The sequence below is a fragment of the Aphelocoma coerulescens genome, chromosome 2 (genome assembly GCF_041296385.1).
Source record: "Aphelocoma coerulescens isolate FSJ_1873_10779 chromosome 2, UR_Acoe_1.0, whole genome shotgun sequence".
In the NCBI taxonomy this organism is placed as follows: Eukaryota; Metazoa; Chordata; class Aves; order Passeriformes; family Corvidae; genus Aphelocoma; species Aphelocoma coerulescens.
In genome coordinates, this window is record NC_091015.1 from 155,097,461 (window position 1) to 155,118,022 (window position 20,562).

General features: G+C 37.4%; 1 protein-coding gene across 7 annotated transcripts in view; it reads left to right on the plus strand.

Moving 5' to 3' along the window:
• COL14A1 (collagen type XIV alpha 1 chain) overlaps window positions 1-20,562 on the plus strand; it is a 115,161-nt gene that overhangs the window by 49,849 nt on the left and 44,750 nt on the right. For 5 of the 7 annotated variants that reach the window (XM_069005391.1, XM_069005393.1, XM_069005395.1 and 2 more), the window contains 12 exons: window positions 90-229; window positions 1,884-2,010; window positions 2,968-3,107; window positions 6,128-6,260; window positions 7,395-7,466; window positions 8,195-8,346; window positions 12,136-12,265; window positions 13,294-13,416; window positions 14,819-14,968; window positions 15,623-15,739; window positions 17,576-17,722; window positions 19,919-19,993. In XM_069005391.1, the coding sequence (XP_068861492.1) occupies window positions 90-229; window positions 1,884-2,010; window positions 2,968-3,107; window positions 6,128-6,260; window positions 7,395-7,466; window positions 8,195-8,346; window positions 12,136-12,265; window positions 13,294-13,416; window positions 14,819-14,968; window positions 15,623-15,739; window positions 17,576-17,722; window positions 19,919-19,993 (1,506 nt within the window). The remainder of the gene's footprint in view (window positions 1-89; window positions 230-1,883; window positions 2,011-2,967; window positions 3,108-6,127; window positions 6,261-7,394; window positions 7,467-8,194; window positions 8,347-12,135; window positions 12,266-13,293; window positions 13,417-14,818; window positions 14,969-15,622; window positions 15,740-17,575; window positions 17,723-19,918; window positions 19,994-20,562) is intronic. The other 2 variants (XM_069005392.1, XM_069005394.1) reach the window with 1 other exon arrangement.

Here is a 20,562-nt window from a genome sequence, read left to right on the forward strand (position 1 = left end):
GAAATTATACTATTTACTTTTAAGACATGAAAAATTTCACAGCTAAAACCTGGGATCACTTTCATGGTTTTCTCTCTTTTCTTTTCAAGTGCCTCTAAGTCCACCAGCAAACTTGAAATTTTTTGATGTTGGGCACAATAGTGCTAAGCTAACATGGGATCCTGCTTCCAAAAATGTAAATGGCTATCGCATCATGTACGTTAAAACAGACGGAACAGAAACCAATGAGGTAAATTATTAGTACCACTTTTGCCATCTCAAACCTCCCCAAGCTTCTGTAATTATTAGGGGTAATGTTTATAAAGAAAAGCTACTGTGCAAGCTCTAACAAAAGATTTGTGAGAGAATTCTTAAAATTGGTGTAAATAATAAAATAAAATAAGAGTTTCCTTAGTATTGGATGTGCGTGTATGTGGAGGACAGTACTCTGAGCAGTCTGGGGCACGTAAACTGAAGGAGGCAGCTCAAGGGAACTGTGGTTTGCTAGGACCAGGATCTTGACTAAATGTATAGTATAATATACTATAGTATGGAAATATTTATTGTTTAGTTAAGATAATAAAACTTTTGATGTATCATGTATCATGGACTCAAGCTCATTCAAAAAGATTCTGAAGGCCGCCATATTTTTGCAACAATTTGCTTTAATTATGTATAGAGAACTCTCTTCAAGAGAGAAACAGGATTTGGCTTGAACAAAGTTCTAAGGCAATACCAAGATATTCTAACTTAGACTCTTATATTTAATAATTTGCAATATTTAGTTCTGCCTTGTTACTAAGGGTGCTTTATAATACCTTTTAGCAGCATGAATTCCGTGATAGAATGCAAAATGTGATGGAATGATTCATATAAATATTAATACAGAAATTTAAAAAAATACAGATTAAAAAAAAAAACAATTGCAGTAAGTGAGTTTGATTATTAAAACAGTCCAGATCCCTTAGGAAACAAGTTGTCATGGATAACTTGGCCCTCAATAAAAAGAAGTCTTTAATAGTAGTTATCTGTAATTACATTTCTTCTGGAACATACCTGGCCTTTCATCTGTATAAAGTGGAATATTTGTATTGAACCTGAAGAAACTGTTCCCAGCTTTAGAAGGGAGCATACCTGTTCAATGTTTTGTTTCTTTCTTTCTGCTAGGCCCCTTAAAATTTAAATTCGAAATAGTTTGACTTCTTCCTATTGATTACTCTTAGTATAGATAATATACCTGACTGTACTGATCACAGTAGTATGTGAACAGGCTCTCAGGCTCGTGGTAGGAATGTAATGTGAGTGAGTGTTGTTCAGTTCCCTTTTCCTTTATGTCTGTTCAAAGAACAGGTGGCATGTTTTTGTTTGCTCTGCACTGGTAGCATTTTCCCTGTGGTTCTGAGTTAATGTGGCACTGAACAGCTGGACTGATAAACTGTTTATACAGCTTTGAGTTTTATGTCCCTGGCAAAGTCACTTAACTGCAGCCTGGAGAGAGAATAGACGAAACTCTCATCCGTCTCTTGACAAATGTTAAACGTGAGGGTTTTATGCAGTGATTGTTCATGATAAGGGGTTGGATTTAATAGCCCAAAAATCTCCTTCCTCTTCTGGGTTCCTGAACATGCAGTGCTGATGTTAGCTGGAGAGTTGGGCTTACCATGGCTGAATTCTCCTTTTCCATGGTTTGCCATAAGTGCAAAATTCTCCTCTTTTGTAGTTTGTCTATTTTAACTGATTTTGTCAGCTTTTATGGACCTGAGTTTATATTTGTTGATAGTTTCACCAAATTTCTCTACTAATTGCATGACATTCTCTTTCTATATCATTAGTACCCAGAAGAATTTCAGACACTGACAATGTATTGTATGGTCAATATCTACTGCAAATTATGCTTTCTCTAGGTTGAAGTTGGTCGTGTTTCAACCCATACTCTGAAAAGTTTGGCACCCCTTACAGAGTATACTGTTGCTATTTTCTCCCTGTATGAGGAGGGACAATCTGAACCCCTTACTGGCAGCTTTACCACAAGTAAGTATTGCTGAACTTCTGAAGGCTTTCCAGAAAGAAATTTTATACTCTCTTCCGGTACTGGAAAGTAAGATTAGTTACAGCAAATGTCTCTGGCTGTGAATTCAGATATATGGAATGCTTTCTGTTATTTTCATTGGTGTTTTTGGCTTCTTTGCTTCCTTACTGTGGGGCCAATTGCCTCTTTACTCACATGAGTAATCTCTTGACATCATGAAAACATCTTCACAGCATTCTGAAGAATTTTTCAGTATGATGGCATTTTTATCTCCAGATGAAGTGTGATGAATTTTGAATCATACATTTAACCAGTGAACTATCCAGGCTCTAGGGGGTAGAACCTTACATACGAATAGATGAACTACATCAAAAGGAGAAAATACAGGGCATTCAAAGTTCCTGTAGATTGTTTAATACAGTTATAGTTTCTGTAACTGTATTTCTGCATTAAACGAATGGCTGATGACACATATGAATGCTTTCCAACATAACAATGAGAAGAGAAAGGAGGGAAGGGAGGAAAGAGAAAGGTGAGGTGGAAGAGGGAGAACAAACATGTATGGACCAAGAGGGTGACACATGCAAAGTGCAAATGGAAGCGCAGGGTCTGGAAAGGGCAGAGATTGGGACTCTGCTTTGAGGTACAAGAAAAGAGCCTGGTGCACAGAGCTCTCAGCAAAGGAGATGGACTTAGGGTTGCATGCAGCTCCTTCAGTGGAGAGAGGGCAAGGAGGCCTGTCCAGTTAGAATAAAGAGGAATTCCCCTCCTTGAACTACAGAACTACTTCCCTAAGAACAAATAAGTGGGCAAAGAATTCTGTAGTGCCTTTGTTGTCTACCTCCCATGTTATACTCTTTTAACAAACTGCAAGTAAAATATATGTGCCTAATCTTGCCATCTATGGAAGTCTCAGAGGATAATTCACTCTCAGTTTTCTTGTGTGTAATATTTTCCAGAAAGAGTTCCAGCTCCCCAGCATTTGGAAATTGATGAATCATCAACAGATAGTTTCAGGGTCAGCTGGAAGCCCACCTCATCAGATATTGCTTTTTACAGATTGGCATGGATTCCTTTGGATGGGGGAGAATCTGAGGAGGTAGGTTGCCTTGACATTCTGAGGTGGTGAAAAGGAAGAGAGAATTCCATTCTCAGGACACTTATGCTGCAACTTCTGTTAATTAAATATGGCAAATTGACTCACAGATTAATCTGTCCCACTGCAGAGCTCTCTAAACAAAAATCAAACAAATATTCTACGTTTTTTTTAAGAGAAAGTGAGGAAAGAAGAGATATTTAGTGAAAAATTACTCTAATCTGTAATGTGCCAACAGCCATAGAACTAGCACTGTTGTTTGGGGCCACTTCAGTTTTTAGAGGTTCATGTTCTTTACTTTGATGTGAAAATGATGCTGGTAGCTGAGCCAGAGTAGTGATATCCTCACATAAAGCTCCAAATTTATCTAAAGTGCTGGCCACAGCAAAATTGCTTCTGAAGCTTTAGTTATGTAACATTACAAAAGGAAAATATGTACACATAGTAAATTTATTAGATTGTTCATCTATTCCTCTTTATGTTTCTTTCTCTTTTTTCCCCCTCATGCTGTATTTTCTGCATTAACCCCAGGTACGTCTTGTCCACAGTACCCTTTCCATCAGTCTAAATTTTAAAATTATTTTTCATCCCTTTAGCTTTTCCTTTTTAATTTTCTTTTTGGAAGTAGAAAGACAGACACTTTCTCTCCCAAATTTTCATAGTCTGTCTCATTTCTTCTTTTTCTTTATTTATTAACTCATTATTTTGGCTTCTTTTGTACTTAGTCTTTAGAGACTCACAAATATCTTGCTCTCTTGGCATCGGCAGTGTGTGGGGAGGCCACATCTGCAAGCTGTTTATCTGGGTACAGAACTCAGGGGGAAAGATGACATTTCCCACCTGACCCTAGGTTTCATGCATCGTTTTGTCATCCATTAGGGCAGAAAGTAGTCATTTTAGCTTAGGTTATGTGTCATTTTTTCTGTAAATTTAGCTTAGCCTGATTCTTTTCCTCCCATTCACCTAGTGAGAGGTAGTCATGCAAGAAAGAGAGAAATTAGATGAGTGAGCAGGGAAAAGAAGGAGTTGGCAGATGAGTGAGTGGACACAGGTCATCCACTAGCAGTTTCTTCTCTAGTAGATGAACTGATTTGTTTCTATTTAGGTTCCAGTGAGTAGCTGCCAGTGAAAGTCTTTAAGCCACTTTTTAAAGTGAGATTTGAGGTATCTGTATTCTTTCAGTGTGAGAATAAATTATCAAGAGATATTTGAACTGCTAAGGTTCTACTTGTTCATTGTATTCCCTAAGAACTGCTGGAGGCTCTAATATTTTAGAATGTTGAAATATTAAAAATGCCTGAGCTGCTTTCTTGTTCTCCTTGCATGACCTCCCTAATGGGGTCAGGCCTAGGATAGCACAATACCTCCAGGCTGTTGCTTCTTTAAGCTTCTTTCCCAGCTAAGTGATCAGTCATGCAGACAAAGGACATGCACTCCCTCTCTCTTTCTCCCAAGACCCAACTTACCAATTAGCTGAGTGGGGTCAGGGGATGGTGGTTAATTACACACCTCTCATCTCACTTCACCCACTCTGCTGATGGGTGAGGAGCATTCAGTTGGGTGTTAGCACTAAAAAGCCAGAATAAATTTAAGAGTGACCTTGTATTTCTAGGTTACAGTAGAGAATGCATGCTGTTGTGTGCTTGTTGCTGCTATTTGTCCTGCTCACTTGAAAGTTCAGCACTTTGTGTTGTTTTTTTGTAGGCTACATTAGCAGGGAGGGGAGGGTAAAGGAAGTGATGCTTCAGAAAGTATGCCAAAGTTACTTGTAAGACAGTAATTATGCATAGATATTTTATAATGATTTGATACACACTAGAGGCACTGGGGAATTGAAAAGGAAGGCATTACATGTATCTACTTAGAACACGGCTAGATTCACTCAAAGCTTGTTCCTGAAATTTTCCCAAGAAACTCTGTGCCAGAAAGTGTGCAGCATGGGATGCCTGATTCATTACTTGATAGTTGTAGAAGACAGGGCCCCAGTTCATTTCTTTCTGCTTTTGTTTTTTGTATTTGAGTTCAGAAGGTCTGTGATGGTGTTATGGGTCCCTTTTTCCCAAGACCAACTCAGGAAATCTCCTGTGGTAGTTAAAAGAATGAAGTGTGATTCACTGTTTCTGTGAACTTCTGTGGCAGATTTTATGCAGGACATATTTATTGTTTGATTTCCATTATAAGTCTAACTTTGATGTTGTGTATACAGTGGCCACCTTTAAAAACTTGTCAGGGTTAACCTAGAGAAAGGTTGTTTTATTGTAGTGTCTGCCTGTGTAACCTGAAAGCAATTCCCAAAACTGCTCAGCCCATTTCACCAGAATTACTGCTCAGGCTCCTGTATCTCCTGTTTTAGTCCCTTTCATTTCAGCTCCTCACCATTTGGTGATCCTTTCCAATAAAATAAATGAAGCACACAAGAATCTGAAGTGAAACCTGCTTACAGTTCACATTGCACATGTCAGTCTTCTGCTGCTGTCATAACTAGAAATGGGGAGAATTACTATTTAAAAGTTCACACCATATAGCAAACTAATTGTCAGCACATCTCTCCTAATCCTCAAGTCTGAAGCAGGTGTTCTTCCAAGTTGCATTCAGAAGCGTGGAACCATAACGGAGATTACAGTTCTGGTATTGAAACAGCCTTTTATAAGGCAGGGGAGATACTGAATACATTTGTCATAACAATGTTTGAATGGCAGAAATATGAATGGAAGTTAATCTATCCTGTTATGCTCTTCTTATTGATAAATGTTTTGAATTGTAGTGATTTTTCAAATAAAAAAGCATATGGTCAGCTTTAGCAATTAATTAGTTGTGGGTAAAAGCATAATACTACACATTTTAAATATTATTAAGTGTTTTTTCCAGAGGTACTCTGGGATATTAATAAATTTTTGGGCAGATCTGAGTGTAGATTTCATTTATTTTAAAGGAGAATCGATATTCCTTCTTTCATTTCAGTCAATTCATGTAAAATAATGAGATGCAGAACTGATATTCTTCAATCTTGCTGTGTAACTTAGGTTGTCATAAATGGAGATGCAGACAGTCATGTTATAGAGGGTCTGTTGCCCGACACAGAATATGAAGTTTCTCTGCTGGCAGTTTTTGATGATGAAAGTGAAAGTGAAGTTGTTGCTATTCTTGGAGCTACATGTAAGACAAACTCTTGATTGTAATTGTTAAAAATGTTTAAGTGATTTAGATTTTATACATATATATAAAACACAGTTCATCCTTGGGTAGCTATAATATTGAAGAACATGGTGGTTTAGCACCAGGGCTTTGCTGACTAGTTTTTGCTTTTCTTACTTAATTATATGGTAGATGGCATTGAATCGAAATACTGGTTTGGCTCCCTATCTGAGCTGTGGTATTAATAACCTCTGGATCTGGGTAGATGTGCTCCATCCTACATTTTAATATTTAGTCTTTGAACAGGATTCCTTACGAGAAGATATATCAGATTTTGGAAGGCATGTGTGTTAAATGTTTTAAAGGAAGTAATTTACAGGAATTTAATTTGTTTGGCATTTTCAATATATCCTTTTCTTATTTATGTAATTTATACTCACTAGAGGTGAATTCACTCTTGTCTGAAATAATGGTCCAAAAGTCTTACACAGGCCTCCTGTGAAATTGACATGAAAGTAACAAATATAAAACTTGATAATCATGTCCAGCTTGTTTCATAGTTTATTATCAAAACAGTATCCTATATTTCAGGAAGATTGCTCTATTCTCTTTTTATAGATATGAATTGGATAAGTAAACAACTGTATTATGTGTAAATTCTAAAATTTTTTTTTTTTTAGTAATTTAACTGCAGGCTTAATTCTAAATCTTCTTTTAAGACAAGAAGCCCCTACCCATCCAAATAATGCTAATAATTCCCAGTGTTGCTGAGTGTACTTTGTGTTTTTTACTTGGACAGAAGTAAAACACCTCTAAAAAACTTTCCATTTAATTAATCTGACAACCTTAACAAATGGTCAAAGTGGAAGTCTATTGTGCATAGTTCAGCCAGAAATCTATGAAAATATATGCATTCTTATTTGATTATACAGTTTATAATTGTTTTATCTGCACATCTAAGTGCTAATCCTGCAAATAAATGTGCCTAAAGTGAACTAAATGAGTAATTCCCTTGTAGGCTCTGAAATATCTGAAGTGTGTGGGATACTTGTAGGTGTGAGCACATAGTTTCGTTGTCATAGTTAGAAATACAAGAAAAATACTGTGACTTCCATGTTTTGTTGAGCTGTTAGTGAGCTGAGCCCTGTTTTTCAGCTGCAAGTGCTACCACGGTACCTACCACGGTGACTACCACCAGTGTCTCAGCCTCCGAGCCCACCACAGCAGGTGAGCAGAGCAAATGCCAGCAGCTGAAATGCTGAGTGCAAAGCACTAAGGCTCCCCACAGGCACCTCTGGGTTTGGGGGCAGAGCTGTGATGCTGCTGAGGAGCTGATGTTCCTGAAGGGGAGGCACATCACTGCTGTGAGGTTCACACTGGTCTGCACCCCCGTTCTATGTGTGGCCAGCCTCCTGCATGAGCCATGCAGGGGTGAGGAGCCAACCCCTTACACAGGGTAGGGACTCTGAATGATACCAGTGGTGTTACTTAGGAGTACAGAGACTACTTTGGAAAATTCCCCTAGAATTTCTCTTTCCCTTTATAAATTTGAGCTTGGAAACTCTTCAGGATTTTGTTTAGTTTTGAATGTTCTCTTTCTTTTCCCTGTAATTAGACAATTTACTTTGAAGGAGCAATATTTCTGGATTATTTCTCTTCTGTAACATTCTAGCTTGCATTATTTTAAAGCTCCGTAAGATAAGCAGATAAACAAAGCAGATGTGATAATATATGTTAATGGAAGTATAGGATGACTCTTATTTTAATAAGTGCTTAGAGTTTTTATATTATTAAGCCCAAATATGACTGAACTATATGCCCCACTATGGATCTTCAGAGCCACCATGATTTCAGTAGAGCTTGCAGCTGCTTGGTGATAATCAGCACAATATAAAAATTGTATTAAATCTAAAATAATAATTGAGAAAATATTGATTAAATATTTCTGGATTTAGTTTTTCGAACAGGAGTTAGAAACCTTGTCATAGATGATGAAACAACCTCAAGTCTGAGGGTGACGTGGGACATTTCAGACTACAGTGTTCAGCAGTTCAGAGTGACCTATCTCACTGCAGAAGGTGACCGTGCTGAGGAAGCGGTAAGAATGGTCTGTATGGATTTTGTAATTGCCTTCATAAGCTTGTTTAATAATTGCTAAGACATGATATCTTCTTATAGGACAGTTTTTGTTGCAATTAGTAAAGGATCTGTACTTGATATTACTGTGAGCTTGAGCTTCAAAGTTCTAATTGTACAGCACCTGCTGCACTGCAGGCAACAGCAGTCAAATGTAAGATCAAGGCCCAGTCAGACAGATGTTTAATGAGCTCACAGTTAAAAGAGGAGCTGGCTGTCCTCTTTTTCCTGTATTTTTAAAATTCATACAAGTTGGGATTTTTATTTTTAATTTAACTTTAATTTACTCCTAGGCATTTTTCTATCTTGAGATTGTGTTTTAATGACACTTAAATGTTTGTACAGGACAGTCTTAAGCAATTTTTGTTTTCCTTCAGCAATTTTACTCCTCCGCTCTGCTCCACTCCGCTCCGCTCCCCTCCCCTCCCCTCCCCTCCCTTCCCCTCCCCTCCCCTCCCCTCTCCTCTCCTCCCCTCCCCTCGTAATGTAATTAAAGTTCAAATGCAGAGTTTTCATACTTCTCATTAACCTGAGCATGTCACAATAAGGACAGCACTTCTTAATCTAAGTGCCTGAGAATATTTGGTATTTTCCAGTACCATGTGATGATCAAAATTAAAGTTGTCCTACACAGAAAAATTTCTGGCCATCAAGATTTTGGAAAATATTTGAAAGAATGAAAAGTACTGCATTAAGTCTTTCGAGCATACAGCAAACAAACCAAAACAAGCACCCTCCCCCCAAAATAAGAAGGCCAAGCTTCATTATTTTAAGATTTCACAATTTTTGATATACTTTCAGAAGTCAGTGAAGCCAAGTGCCTTTTAAATTTTTTTTTTATTTTTAAATTGGTGAAAACTTAGTATTTCAGTGCTTGGTTTCCACAAAATCTGTTATAAAATTTTTGGATGTCTTCATGTAGGTACATTTAAAAGATTAAATTGTATTTCAAGGTTGTTTTTTTAGTAAATATCTCAGAATGCAAAAATATTCCCTATCATTCTCCCTCTGTGTCTGCCACTTGACTCACTTCTTTTCATAGGGCAAAACCCATATTAAAAATGTGGGTTTTCTTTTTGATTTCTAGAAGCTGACTTATTAGCCCTATATCAGAATATTTCAATAAAAAATATTAAGAGGAGTTGAATATATTTTTTCTAGGAAAATATGAATCTGTCTTTTTCCATTTTAGTTTTGTTCAACTTTTATGAGACCCTGTTGGAAACTTACTTTTTAACCATCTCTTTCAATTATAACTTGAAAATTAATTTCCAGTGTAGTGGTGTCTTTTGGATTGGGAAACATGCTTTATGAACTTGCCCCAACTATATGTTAATATAGTATATAATAGAGTGGAAAACTTGCACAGCATAATGGTACAAACTGTACTGTTCTTCTGAGAATAACCCAAATTTTCTGAAATTCAGATCCCAGATTTACTGTTTCAGCTCTCTAGTTCAGTTGGATGGTAGAAATGTAATTCTGCTTTAGTATTTAATGACTATTATATTAAAATGAAATTAAAACTGTAGGAAAAGTATTAAAATTGTGTCTATCAGAAGGATATTAGAGCTGACTCAAAAAGCTCATTAAAGAAAATTATAAAACTGCATGATTAGGTAGGTATCTTGGCTCTATTTCCACAAATTATTTAATTTTAAGTACGCTCTCAAGCCTTATTATCTTTGGTCACAATTCAGCAAACAGATTAACTGCATTTCATCTTTGAAATTATTCACGTGCATAAATACTTCACTGAAAAAAGAATTATGTAAGATTATACTTAGAATTAAGCACATTTTAATGGAAGGAATGTACTTTAATCATGCGGCTTCAAGTACCTGAGAGGTGCACAACAGATGTCAATAAAACAACACAGATATTCAATTTTAGGGGAGTGTTTATTTGCTCAAGTACATTTTTAGGCAGAACCCAAAAGTTTTGTGCCATTTGGGCTTACATGTACTATAGCGTGACAGTTCTGTGGTGAATGCTTAAGTTTTTGGCTCTAATTTCAGTGATATAAGTTTCAGTTATTCCTCCCTTTCCATAAAAATATTAATAAGCTGTATAATTCTTGATGCAATTGGCTGAAAATCAGGGACTAGAAAATGTAATAGAACACAGAAGGGTCAAGCTCTAAACTGCATGTGTTCTTGGGTGTGCTGTACATACTGGAAAGATCACATTTTTTCTCTTCTTTAAAGCCAAAAATGTTTTTCACTGCTGAAAACTATAGTGGTCTGTAGAAGATTATGCACATGTGGTGAGGAGAGAGTTCTCAATGCTTGCATCCCCTATCCTAAAAAACTTTTTCAGAAAGTTAGTTTGTGTGTTTTGAATGTATGTGTATGGAAGAGGAACATGGAAATCTTTCATGAACATTTATTAATGGTTTAAGTCCAGTTTTGATCAAAGAATGAAGCACTTTGACAAGTCTCAACACCTGGGTGCACTAGATAAGTTTCCTTCTTTGTATCACTTGCCAAAACTAGAAGTAGTTTGAATGTATCCTGGAGTGCTAAAACTGGTGAGACTTTCTAGAGCATATGCTTCAAAACTTTGCCATCATCACATGCATCAGTCTTCTTTGAAACAACAAAACACTTTTATGGACTTACTTTCTGTTTTTCCCCTGTGAGTTTAAAGGGCTTATGCTTCTCTCAACTTCTTGCCAAGTATGTGTAGTTGCTGGCTCAGGTGATAGGTAATGTCACACAATGGACATGAGCCAGGGAATGTCCAAAACGTGACTTTGGTGGGACTTGCTTCCAACAGCATCACTTCAGAGCACAGGTCTCTGCACAGGAAACATAGGACTAGCTTCTCTTTTTTACCATGCCCACACCATGTGCTGTAAGTGGCTCCCATACTGGCTTTGGAAGCTCTCTGAGATTAAATTTTACTGGCAAGTTAAGTGATTGCAAGGCTTTGCTTGGCACTCCTACCACCACTGTTGTGATACTGGTTTTTGAGGCTCTGGCTAAAATACAGCAATCTATTGAAGAGTTTTAGAACTAGCTGCTTATAGGGAAACCTTTCATTGTGCTTAATTCAGCAGGTTGAAACATACTCTGGAACCAAAACTGCCCAGAGGAATTTCTACAGCTGCTCTACTACCAGGTTGCCTGGTTGGACTTCTCTTGCAGATCTCCTATGTTTCATGGCAGTTTGGGATCCTGTGGGATTTGTGGGATGTAATCCTACTTCCTGTCCTAAATAGCTACGTTCATTTGCTTGTCTCCAGACTAGATGCAGACAAGACAAACATGTTTTATTCCTGCTTGTTCACTTCAATGCTTCCCGATCTCATAAATTGATTTTCCTTCCTCCCAGGGAAGGAGGATTTGTTGTCTCCAAAGAATAAAACAATCCACCTTTATTAATGAGCTTCAGAAAATCTAAAAATGTCTAAAATGAGTACAACAAGAGTATATATTTTGTCTGTACAGTAAAATAGTTAAAATACTCATGGTCCAAACATTACCAGTGGTTTATGGAGCTGCAGCGGCTTATAGGTTTAATATAAATTGGTGTTATACCATAAGAACAATTCCTTTATTTTGCTTTGGTATAACAGTAGATCTGTTAAAAGGGTGGATAATGTAGTGATTTTATTTTACTGCAGACCATCAATAATGTTTGAAAATGCAAGGTATACAGCAATGCCAGTGGAATGTGTTGTCACTGACTATGTAAGATAAAATGGTTTGGCTCTAGTCATTAAGCTGGATTGTTTCTGTGTTTTCTGACCCTCCAGGTAATGGTGCCAGGCAGACAAAACACTCTTGTACTTCACCCTCTGCTGTCTGATACAGAATACAAAGTTACAATAACCCCCATCTATTCTGATGGGGAAGGAGTCAGTGTCTCAGCTCCTGGCAAAACTTGTAAGTACAAACTTTCCGCCTGTCTTTGGCCAGGATATGCATGAATAAAGACTTACTCTTGTGGCCCTTTTTCCTTGGCTGTAGGAATGTACTTTAGTATAAATGGGGGCTTATTTTGCATTACTTATATGACCTGAACTTTAAATTAATCTCAGTTGATTGATTTATAAACAATGGGTTTCTCCTAACTGACAAGCTGTATTTTATGTTCAAATACTCTGCGTTTGCAGAAACTTGCTCAGTTATAAAGCTGGTAAATCCTTGATAACTAGCCCACCAAGGGCAAGCCAACTAATACAGGAAGTAAAGTAAACAAAGCCTGATGAGATGCTATCAAACCAACCATTGTACTGTTAGATTTTCTTTTGTGTGAGATCATTACTTTCTAAGGGTCATTAGAAATGCTGCTGAACTTTTAATAAAGTGATTGCATTATCTCCAGAGTTCTGACCAAGTACCAAAAAGTTACTCATCTGTAGCTTAAGCTTTTTCTCTACTGTATATTGTAAAAAATCCTTTCATTGTGCACTTGTAGTCATGATAGTATAATTTTATTGAATTATTCTCCTAATTTACATAATTTGTCTTAATTGAAGTGCTATTTATGCAGACACTTAAATCACTTGTAAATAATCCCTTTGATTCCATTCTACAGGACTAAGTGTTCAAAACAGCATGATTTGTACATTAAAAACTTTAGTGCACTTGTATTGGAAGAAACTATACAATGTAAAATTATCTCTAAATTATTTTGCAGTTTTAGGAAACAAAAGTAAGAAAATTAAAAAAAAAAAATGTCGGGACAAAGTTTGGAATTAATTCAAATATTCATTGTTTGTTCATCAAAGCTTGTAGTTAATCCACTGAGTAATGCAAAGGATGAATTTGATTAAGGGTTTCACCCTGGTAGTTTTACCTGTAAATCTGAGAGTACTGGGTATCACAGTCTTTTTATTTGCATATCTTGATTTTTCTGTATGAGCTTGTATGAGATAAACTTGTAAAAGCCCAGTTTGGTTTCCTTTTAGTGCCCCTGTCTGCTCCTAGGAACTTACGTGTCTCAGATGAGTGGTACAACAGATTACGTATCAGCTGGGATGCCCCACCATCAGCAACAATGGGTTACAGGGTTGTCTACAAACCTGTCAACAGTGAGTTTTTAGACTGATTTTTCTGTGATCTCTTCTGAGTGGACATCATCTTTTGCTCAATTTTGTTCTTAAATTTATCAGTTGCAGTTACAGCCTTGAAAGTGCTATTAACTTTGGTGTCTCATTTTTGAATATGAAAGTTTCATAATCACAGAATGATGCAGGTTCGAGAGGATCTCCGGGGATCATCTGGTCCAACTCCCTGAACAAAACAGGACCAGCTTGAAACAGGTTTTGCTGGACCCTATCTAGTCAAGTTTATAGTATCTCCAAGGATGGAGATTTTAAAACTGCTCTAAGAATCTCTTCCAGTTTTTGACTACTGTACTGGAAGTATCTTTGCTAATATATAATTTGTTCCAGTTTGGCCAAATTAAGAAATATAGGCAGCGATATGGGATACGCATCATAACGTCACCCCAAGACATTAATAAAAATTTCCCATGTTACAAAATTTGTCTTTTCTCTCCTACATTTTTCTGTTTGTCTCAGAAGACATTCTGTCTTGATCTTCTCTACCACCTTGCATGAGAAGGTATAGGCAGCAGCAGATTTCCCCTTAGACTTCCCATCCTAAAGCTGATTAATTCCAGCTCTCAGTCTGTGTTTTTACATCATTTTACCATGACTCTATTTCAGAGACTACGTTTGCTTTCTTCATATTCCTGTCTTCTGTATTCTCCTACTCAACTTCCTTCCCCTCACAACACAAGGTTTTCATTTCTTCTCAGACACTTGACATTTTATTCGTTGTCCATTTTGTGAATGCTGCATCCTTTGCCCACCTGTACATTGTAGCAGATGAGACATACAGAATCTTTCAAATTTCTGTAGAAAAACAGGGTCCTCTATTGACAGCAAATCACAGATGTGTGACTGTTAAGGGACTAAAATACTGTCCAAAGACAATCCTGCTGCCTGGTTTCTGATATGTATCCAGAACAACTAGGGGAGGTGATGAAGGAGCTGTTTGCTGTTCTGATTTGGGGAAGTTTCATTCTTTTCTATTTTCATTATCATTTTTGCACAGTATTAAATGATGCTGTTGTATAAGAAGCCCTGAGGGACTGTAGTGCTGGCTGGCATCCGCTGTCCCCCCTGTAGGTCCTGGCACACAATCAAACTGGGGAGATATTTGGCTGCCTATTTAGAGCAGTAGTAAGTCACTGAAGCAGAACAAAAGGGTCTTAACAGATGCCAGTGTCTAGCTCTGCCTTAATGAATCCCACTGCTGAATTTCCCAAGTGTGTTATGTCTTCTATCCATGCAAGATTGAGGAGTATGTCTTTGTATTTGTGTATGGTTAAAAAAAAAAAAATCCAACCCCAAAAAACCCCAGCAAAATATAGCAGTAACTTTAGGAACATGTGTAATTTTTTCTAATTTATTTCATTTTTTGCAGCTCCTGGTCCTGCATTGGAGACCTTTGTAGGAGATGATATTAATACCATTCTCATTCTAAATCTCTTCAGTGGAACGGAGTACAGTGTTAAAGTATTTGCTTCATACTCAACAGGCTTCAGTGATGCCCTAACAGGCGTGGCCAAAACCTGTAAGAATGATTTCATGCTGTTCAGGTCTCTATAGACCAGCTTTCCTTACAACTATGGCTTTCTGCAGCTCCCTGAATAAATTTTCATGTGGAAGACTTTCTCAGTTATGTGCAAACTGATTCCCTGAAATGAAATTCTCTCTTTCTTTGAGACTATACCAGGCTTTAAAGTGATCTGCTGGACATTAGCAAGACAGGAATCATAAAGCAGATATGCTTTAACAGCCAAAAATATGTTTGATTAGTAGTAGATGTAAATTTCCTTAATTAAAAGTCTATTTAGTGCAATATTTCTAGCTCCATATATATAAAAGATTATTTGCTCTTTATATAGCTAAAGCTCAGTTTTAAATTAGATTTTGACAGAAATGCTGGTGTTACTATGATAATTTTATACTTACTGTAATAACTGAACTTTTTAGCAGCGTTCATTATTTAGTCTTAAGTAAATTGCCTACAGCTCTAAACTTTTGTTTTAAAGGTTCACTTCTTTTTTAAATTCTTGCTTTAGATTTTCTTGATGTTTTTAAGCAACTACGGAAATTATTTGTTAAAAATTAATTGGCACTGGTTTCACTGTAATTATTTTGTCTTTTTTTTTCTTGTATGTCTTATTAGAGATGTAAAACTATTTTTTTGATATTTAATTTTCAGTGTTTCTGGGTGTGACAAACCTGGATTCCTACCAAGTCCGCATGACTAGTCTGTGTGCTCAGTGGCAGCTTCATAGACATGCTACTGCATACAGGGTAGTTATAGAGTCACTCGTGGGTAAGTTACTAAATAATTCAATATGCAGAGAATTGAATCTCAATCCAGAGAATTGAATTGCATAGAAATTGTATGCAGTTAGACCTGTAGACTGGCTCCTGACATACTGGAAATGAGGGACAGAAGAGAGTTGTGTACACACTGACAGTTTCAGATTGGAAGTAGCATCCCTGTCCTTTTATGTCAAACACATGTTGATAACTTGTGCTTTTTATGTAAGGGACTTTCATCTATCAGTAGAAGATAGGTGATTACCTGAGTTTTTCATTGGTGTGAGGAACAGAAGACAGATAAAGGATGAACTGAATACATCAAAGTTTGTAAATATACCACCAGCAGTAGCTCTGTAGGATTAGGATAGACAGGAGAAGAGGGCAGAAGGGTAGGAAAGCTCTGAATTAATCCAGACCATGCCCACAGAATCAGAACAATGTCCAGTTTTGTTTGGTCTCATTCTGTTGATGCTTCATTATAGCTTATAGTAGTAATGTTACTCATATGGATAAACGTGACACAGTTTTATGTAGTCACACAAAGTGTCTTGATGCTTTTAGGACTGCCTCTATAGAGGGTAAATTACAGCCTCTTCAGCCTCACTGATTCTCGGGTGTAGCCAGAAGACATTATGGAGAAGTCAGTATTTGTGCACACCAACTCTCTCTCATATCCCAAGTAGACATCAGTGGTGTTCTGACTGGCAGCAAGTTAAAACCTTGGATAACTTGAGAGAAGTGCAGTTAGTAACAATTAATGGGCTATGTTAAAGGTATAATGAACAATAATACCAATCTTGTGGCAAAAAAAGTAATGACCTTTCTGTGGAATGGCAAGTGGATGGTTATAAGGTTTATTTGAAGCCCTGGAATACAGACAAGGTATTCAGATAGCAGAGATCTTGGCTCACACAAGGCAGCACAGACATCCCTCTCATCTGGGACCTAGCCAACATTCTACTTTCTCCATATAGAACTGCTAGAATTGTTTTAGCTGAGCTGAAAGCACCTAAATGTGAGCAGAACAACTTAGAATGTGAACAAATGTTTCTTATTAATATCTATCCTGAAGGAATTTGATTGTCAGATCAGGTGTGTGTCTGGTTCAGGCAGTGATCAATTAGTTTTATACTAGTGTAACACCTGATAAGCACTGAATGACTGTCCTTTTTTATATATTCTGTAAAATGTGAGATCATATGCTTGTATTTCACTTCTTCCTGCTGCAGATCTTAAATTGTGATAAAATTTTTCTTGTTATTAAAACATGCCTTATGCTATTTCCAGTACTCGGCCTTTTTCTATTGTCAATGTGTTTTCCAGTTCAGAATTTAGCAAAATCAGTTTTGGAACCATGTAAATGCTGTTCCTTAACCCTCTTGCAAAGTGATTACTAGTGAAAGCTGGAATATGATATCTAGTTCAGTCTCTTTTACTGTGACCAAGCACATTACAGATGCTGAGAACCAGAGGCGTAGACAAACAATGCCATAGAATTACATAATGCAACAATTCCTAGTTAGACTCTGAAATTTATGACTAGATCCAAAGCCCATTCATGACAGTGTTAGTGATTTTTATTATCTTCACTGCATGGGGCAAAATTAATCTTTTTTTCCTGAAGATGTTTGACACATTCCTCAGCTCCTATTTAGTATGAAGAATGAATTGTTACAGAGACCTCTGCACAGAGGTCAGTTACCAAAAGTAAGGCAGCCTGTAGTTTATTAACTTATGTCAACCTCTTACCCTTCATATGCTGTTGTGTACCCTTCTTATTTATGATTTAAATTACACTATTCAATAAAACAGTAAAAAAAGATGGTTTCTTTTGTAATTCCAGATGGGAAAAAGCGAGAAGTAAATCTTGGTGGAGGGACGCCTAGACATTGTTTCTTTGAGTTGATGCCTGGAACCAAATATAAAATCAGTGTTCATACACAGCTTCAGGAGCTTGAGGGACCTGCTGTGAGCATCATGGAGACAACGTGTGAGTAAAACAGAGCAGAGTTCAGCCAGCAGCAAAAATGCTCGATTGCTTCTCGTGTTCTGCCCTTTGCCCACACATGTGCTATTCCTACTCAGTTTCCTTTAGCTGAGCTATTAACTTTTCAACTGCATTGTGACTCCTCCACAGAGGCGCAGAATTCTTACACCACTGCTGTGAATTAATTATTAAATCACATTCAACAGCTCTGTTGGACTTCTTAAAGAGAATGAAATAGGGAGAATGGTTTAGCTTTCTTCATAAAAAGTCCTGTTAAGGGATGCTCTGAATATCTGTGACTTCGGGGTAAAAAATACAGGAAAATGAAGCAAACAGAGAAAGTTTTGTGTCCTGCAGTTCTCGTTATTTAGTAAAATTAACTGGTGTTTGAATAATTTACAGTTAAATGGGACCTTGAAACCCAATTTACTTAAGTATTTTCAAACAAACCAACCACTCAGACCTCTTTTTTATTATTATTACTCCAGACAGACAAAATAACCCAGACCACTCACAGCTGTTTACAAAGGCAAGATCCTGCTGTCATGAGTTCAAAATACTGCAAAATAAAACATAGGACTACTAGAATGAACAGTTTATCTGTCTTTGAGCCCATTTCCAATCTCAGCATTACCTGTCTTCTCATACTATATTGCTATACACCACAATGCTGTTCCCCATCTCTCAGGTAGAAAGTGTTTATACTTTTCCTCTTTTCATCCCAAACTTCTGGTTTCACACAGGAAAAACTTGCCCAGGTGCATGACTCCAATTCTTCATTGTCCAGGGCTCATTCTCTGAGCAGTGAGCAAAAAGCCAAGCTTCTCCTGGATTTTGGGGAATTGTATTTAGTGTGCTCTGCAGTTTAGGGAGTTAGGAAACATGAGGAAGAGCACACCTTGGACTGTATGTCCTTTTGAGAATGATGGTTTGTGATGCAGACAAATTATTGTCTCACCTCAAAGGGGAACAGTCTTCAGGGTGACTGGTGGTGCTGAGAGCAGCCTTTCAAGTCCCCTTACAGCAGCTGTGACCCTTTCTAAATGGGTCTGGTCCTGGGCACTACTTCCTTGTAGGTGTTTCAGAGTCCTAGCCCTTCCTGTGGTTGGAGCCTATGGGAAAACCCCCATCAGCTGCAGTGGGATGTGGACATGTAATGAATCCTGTTTGCACTGATCTTTCCCAAATGTAGGTTCCTTTTCTCAGGCTTTTATATCTAACTCTCTCCATTGCCTATAAATGTAACTTAGGTGTTACAGCAAGTAACAAGTTTAGTCTTACTTGAAGGACTGATTTCTGTCACCTGTGGCTTCATATGATAAATGCATTGAATAAAAATGGGAAAAAACCCCTTGAACGAAAGGGAAGCTTTTCGTCCCATAGAGTTGTGGAAGTCAATGCATGTGCATTTTACTTCTGAGAGTTCAGCTGGGCTATATTGAAAGGCACTAAATAAAGCACTTGCATTCAGAAAAGCTGTCAGTCAATAATTGGGTATTCTCCTAGGTCTCTGCAAGGTTGAAATTCCAAAGTCAGTTTTCAGGAGAAGAGTGAGGGACATTTTGCAGAAACTCTATAAAGTAACTTTAGTAGAAGTTGCTGCAGGCAACAGAGCCACAGTCCTGTAGAGTTGTGGTCAGAGCTGTGTTTCTGTCTGGAAATGTAACAAGGTCTTTCGTCCAATTCAGAAACGTCTTCATCAGGGCAGATTCTGATCTGCTCTGAGTGCAGGCACTGGCTTGCTTTTGCTCTCTGTCTTTGCATTTTGGATTGCAGGACTAAGACCTTCTTCCTTCCAGGGTGAGTAGAGATCTACTTTCTGTTATGGAGGACTGGCTTTGGTGAGAAAGGAAAAGGACACTGACCTTTTTCAAATTGAATTAAGGATTCTAGGCCAAGAATAGGGCTGCCACGTGGTCTATTACACTGGGTAATCTCAAAAAGGGGCAGTTCCAGTAGTTTGGCTGTAATATTGTATCATTCACATTGAATATACAGCCATTAATTGTTTGGTAATAGTAATACTCTTTTTCAGGTGGCATTTCTTGCATGTACTCACCTGCATTTATCTCCAATTGCATAACTAGTTGATTAGAGATGATGAGTTTTTTTAATGTGGAGATGAGTAGAAAATGTTGTGTTTGTTAAAGATAGTGGGCTTTTAATCATGTTTGAATATGCTTTCTTTTTTTTCTCCAGTACCATTTCCTACTCAACCACCAACAACACCTTCAACACCACCTCCACCACCTACAATCCCACCTGCAAAAGAGGGTAAGCGTGTGAGTGCATGTGTGAATTTCTAGTAATTTTAAGGTGTTGGTGCCATTTTTTTCTGCTTCTGATGGTATTTTAGACCTGTGGGGAGCAGATCTCACAATGCATTTGCTACAGAAATTTTGTTAAGGCAGCTGGCTTAAATTTAGTGAGCCAAAAATCTGATGTCATTATTATATTGTTAAAATTTGCCAAAAGGATGGTTAATACATGTGACACTTCCTTTTTCCAAAATTCCTAAACCATATGTATTTTGCAACTGAAGCAGACATTCTAGGATAATTAAACTTCAAAAGCAGCATTATTTTTAAATATGTCTCCTTTAGGTAATGTGAAAAGTATGGGCCATGTTCGGTCTCTCCTCTTTAAATGCAGACTTCCTTTTATTATTATTTGAACATGCAGTGTTTTGTACAGAGTTTCATAATATTTCTCTGAGAGGAACATTATTGGTGGAGACTGATGATCAAATACATCAGCTTGAAGTCGGTGGACCAAACTGACATGTAGAAATTGAGAATTTAACCCATAAGCACAGGGAAAAAAGACCTTGTGTGTATATGTTT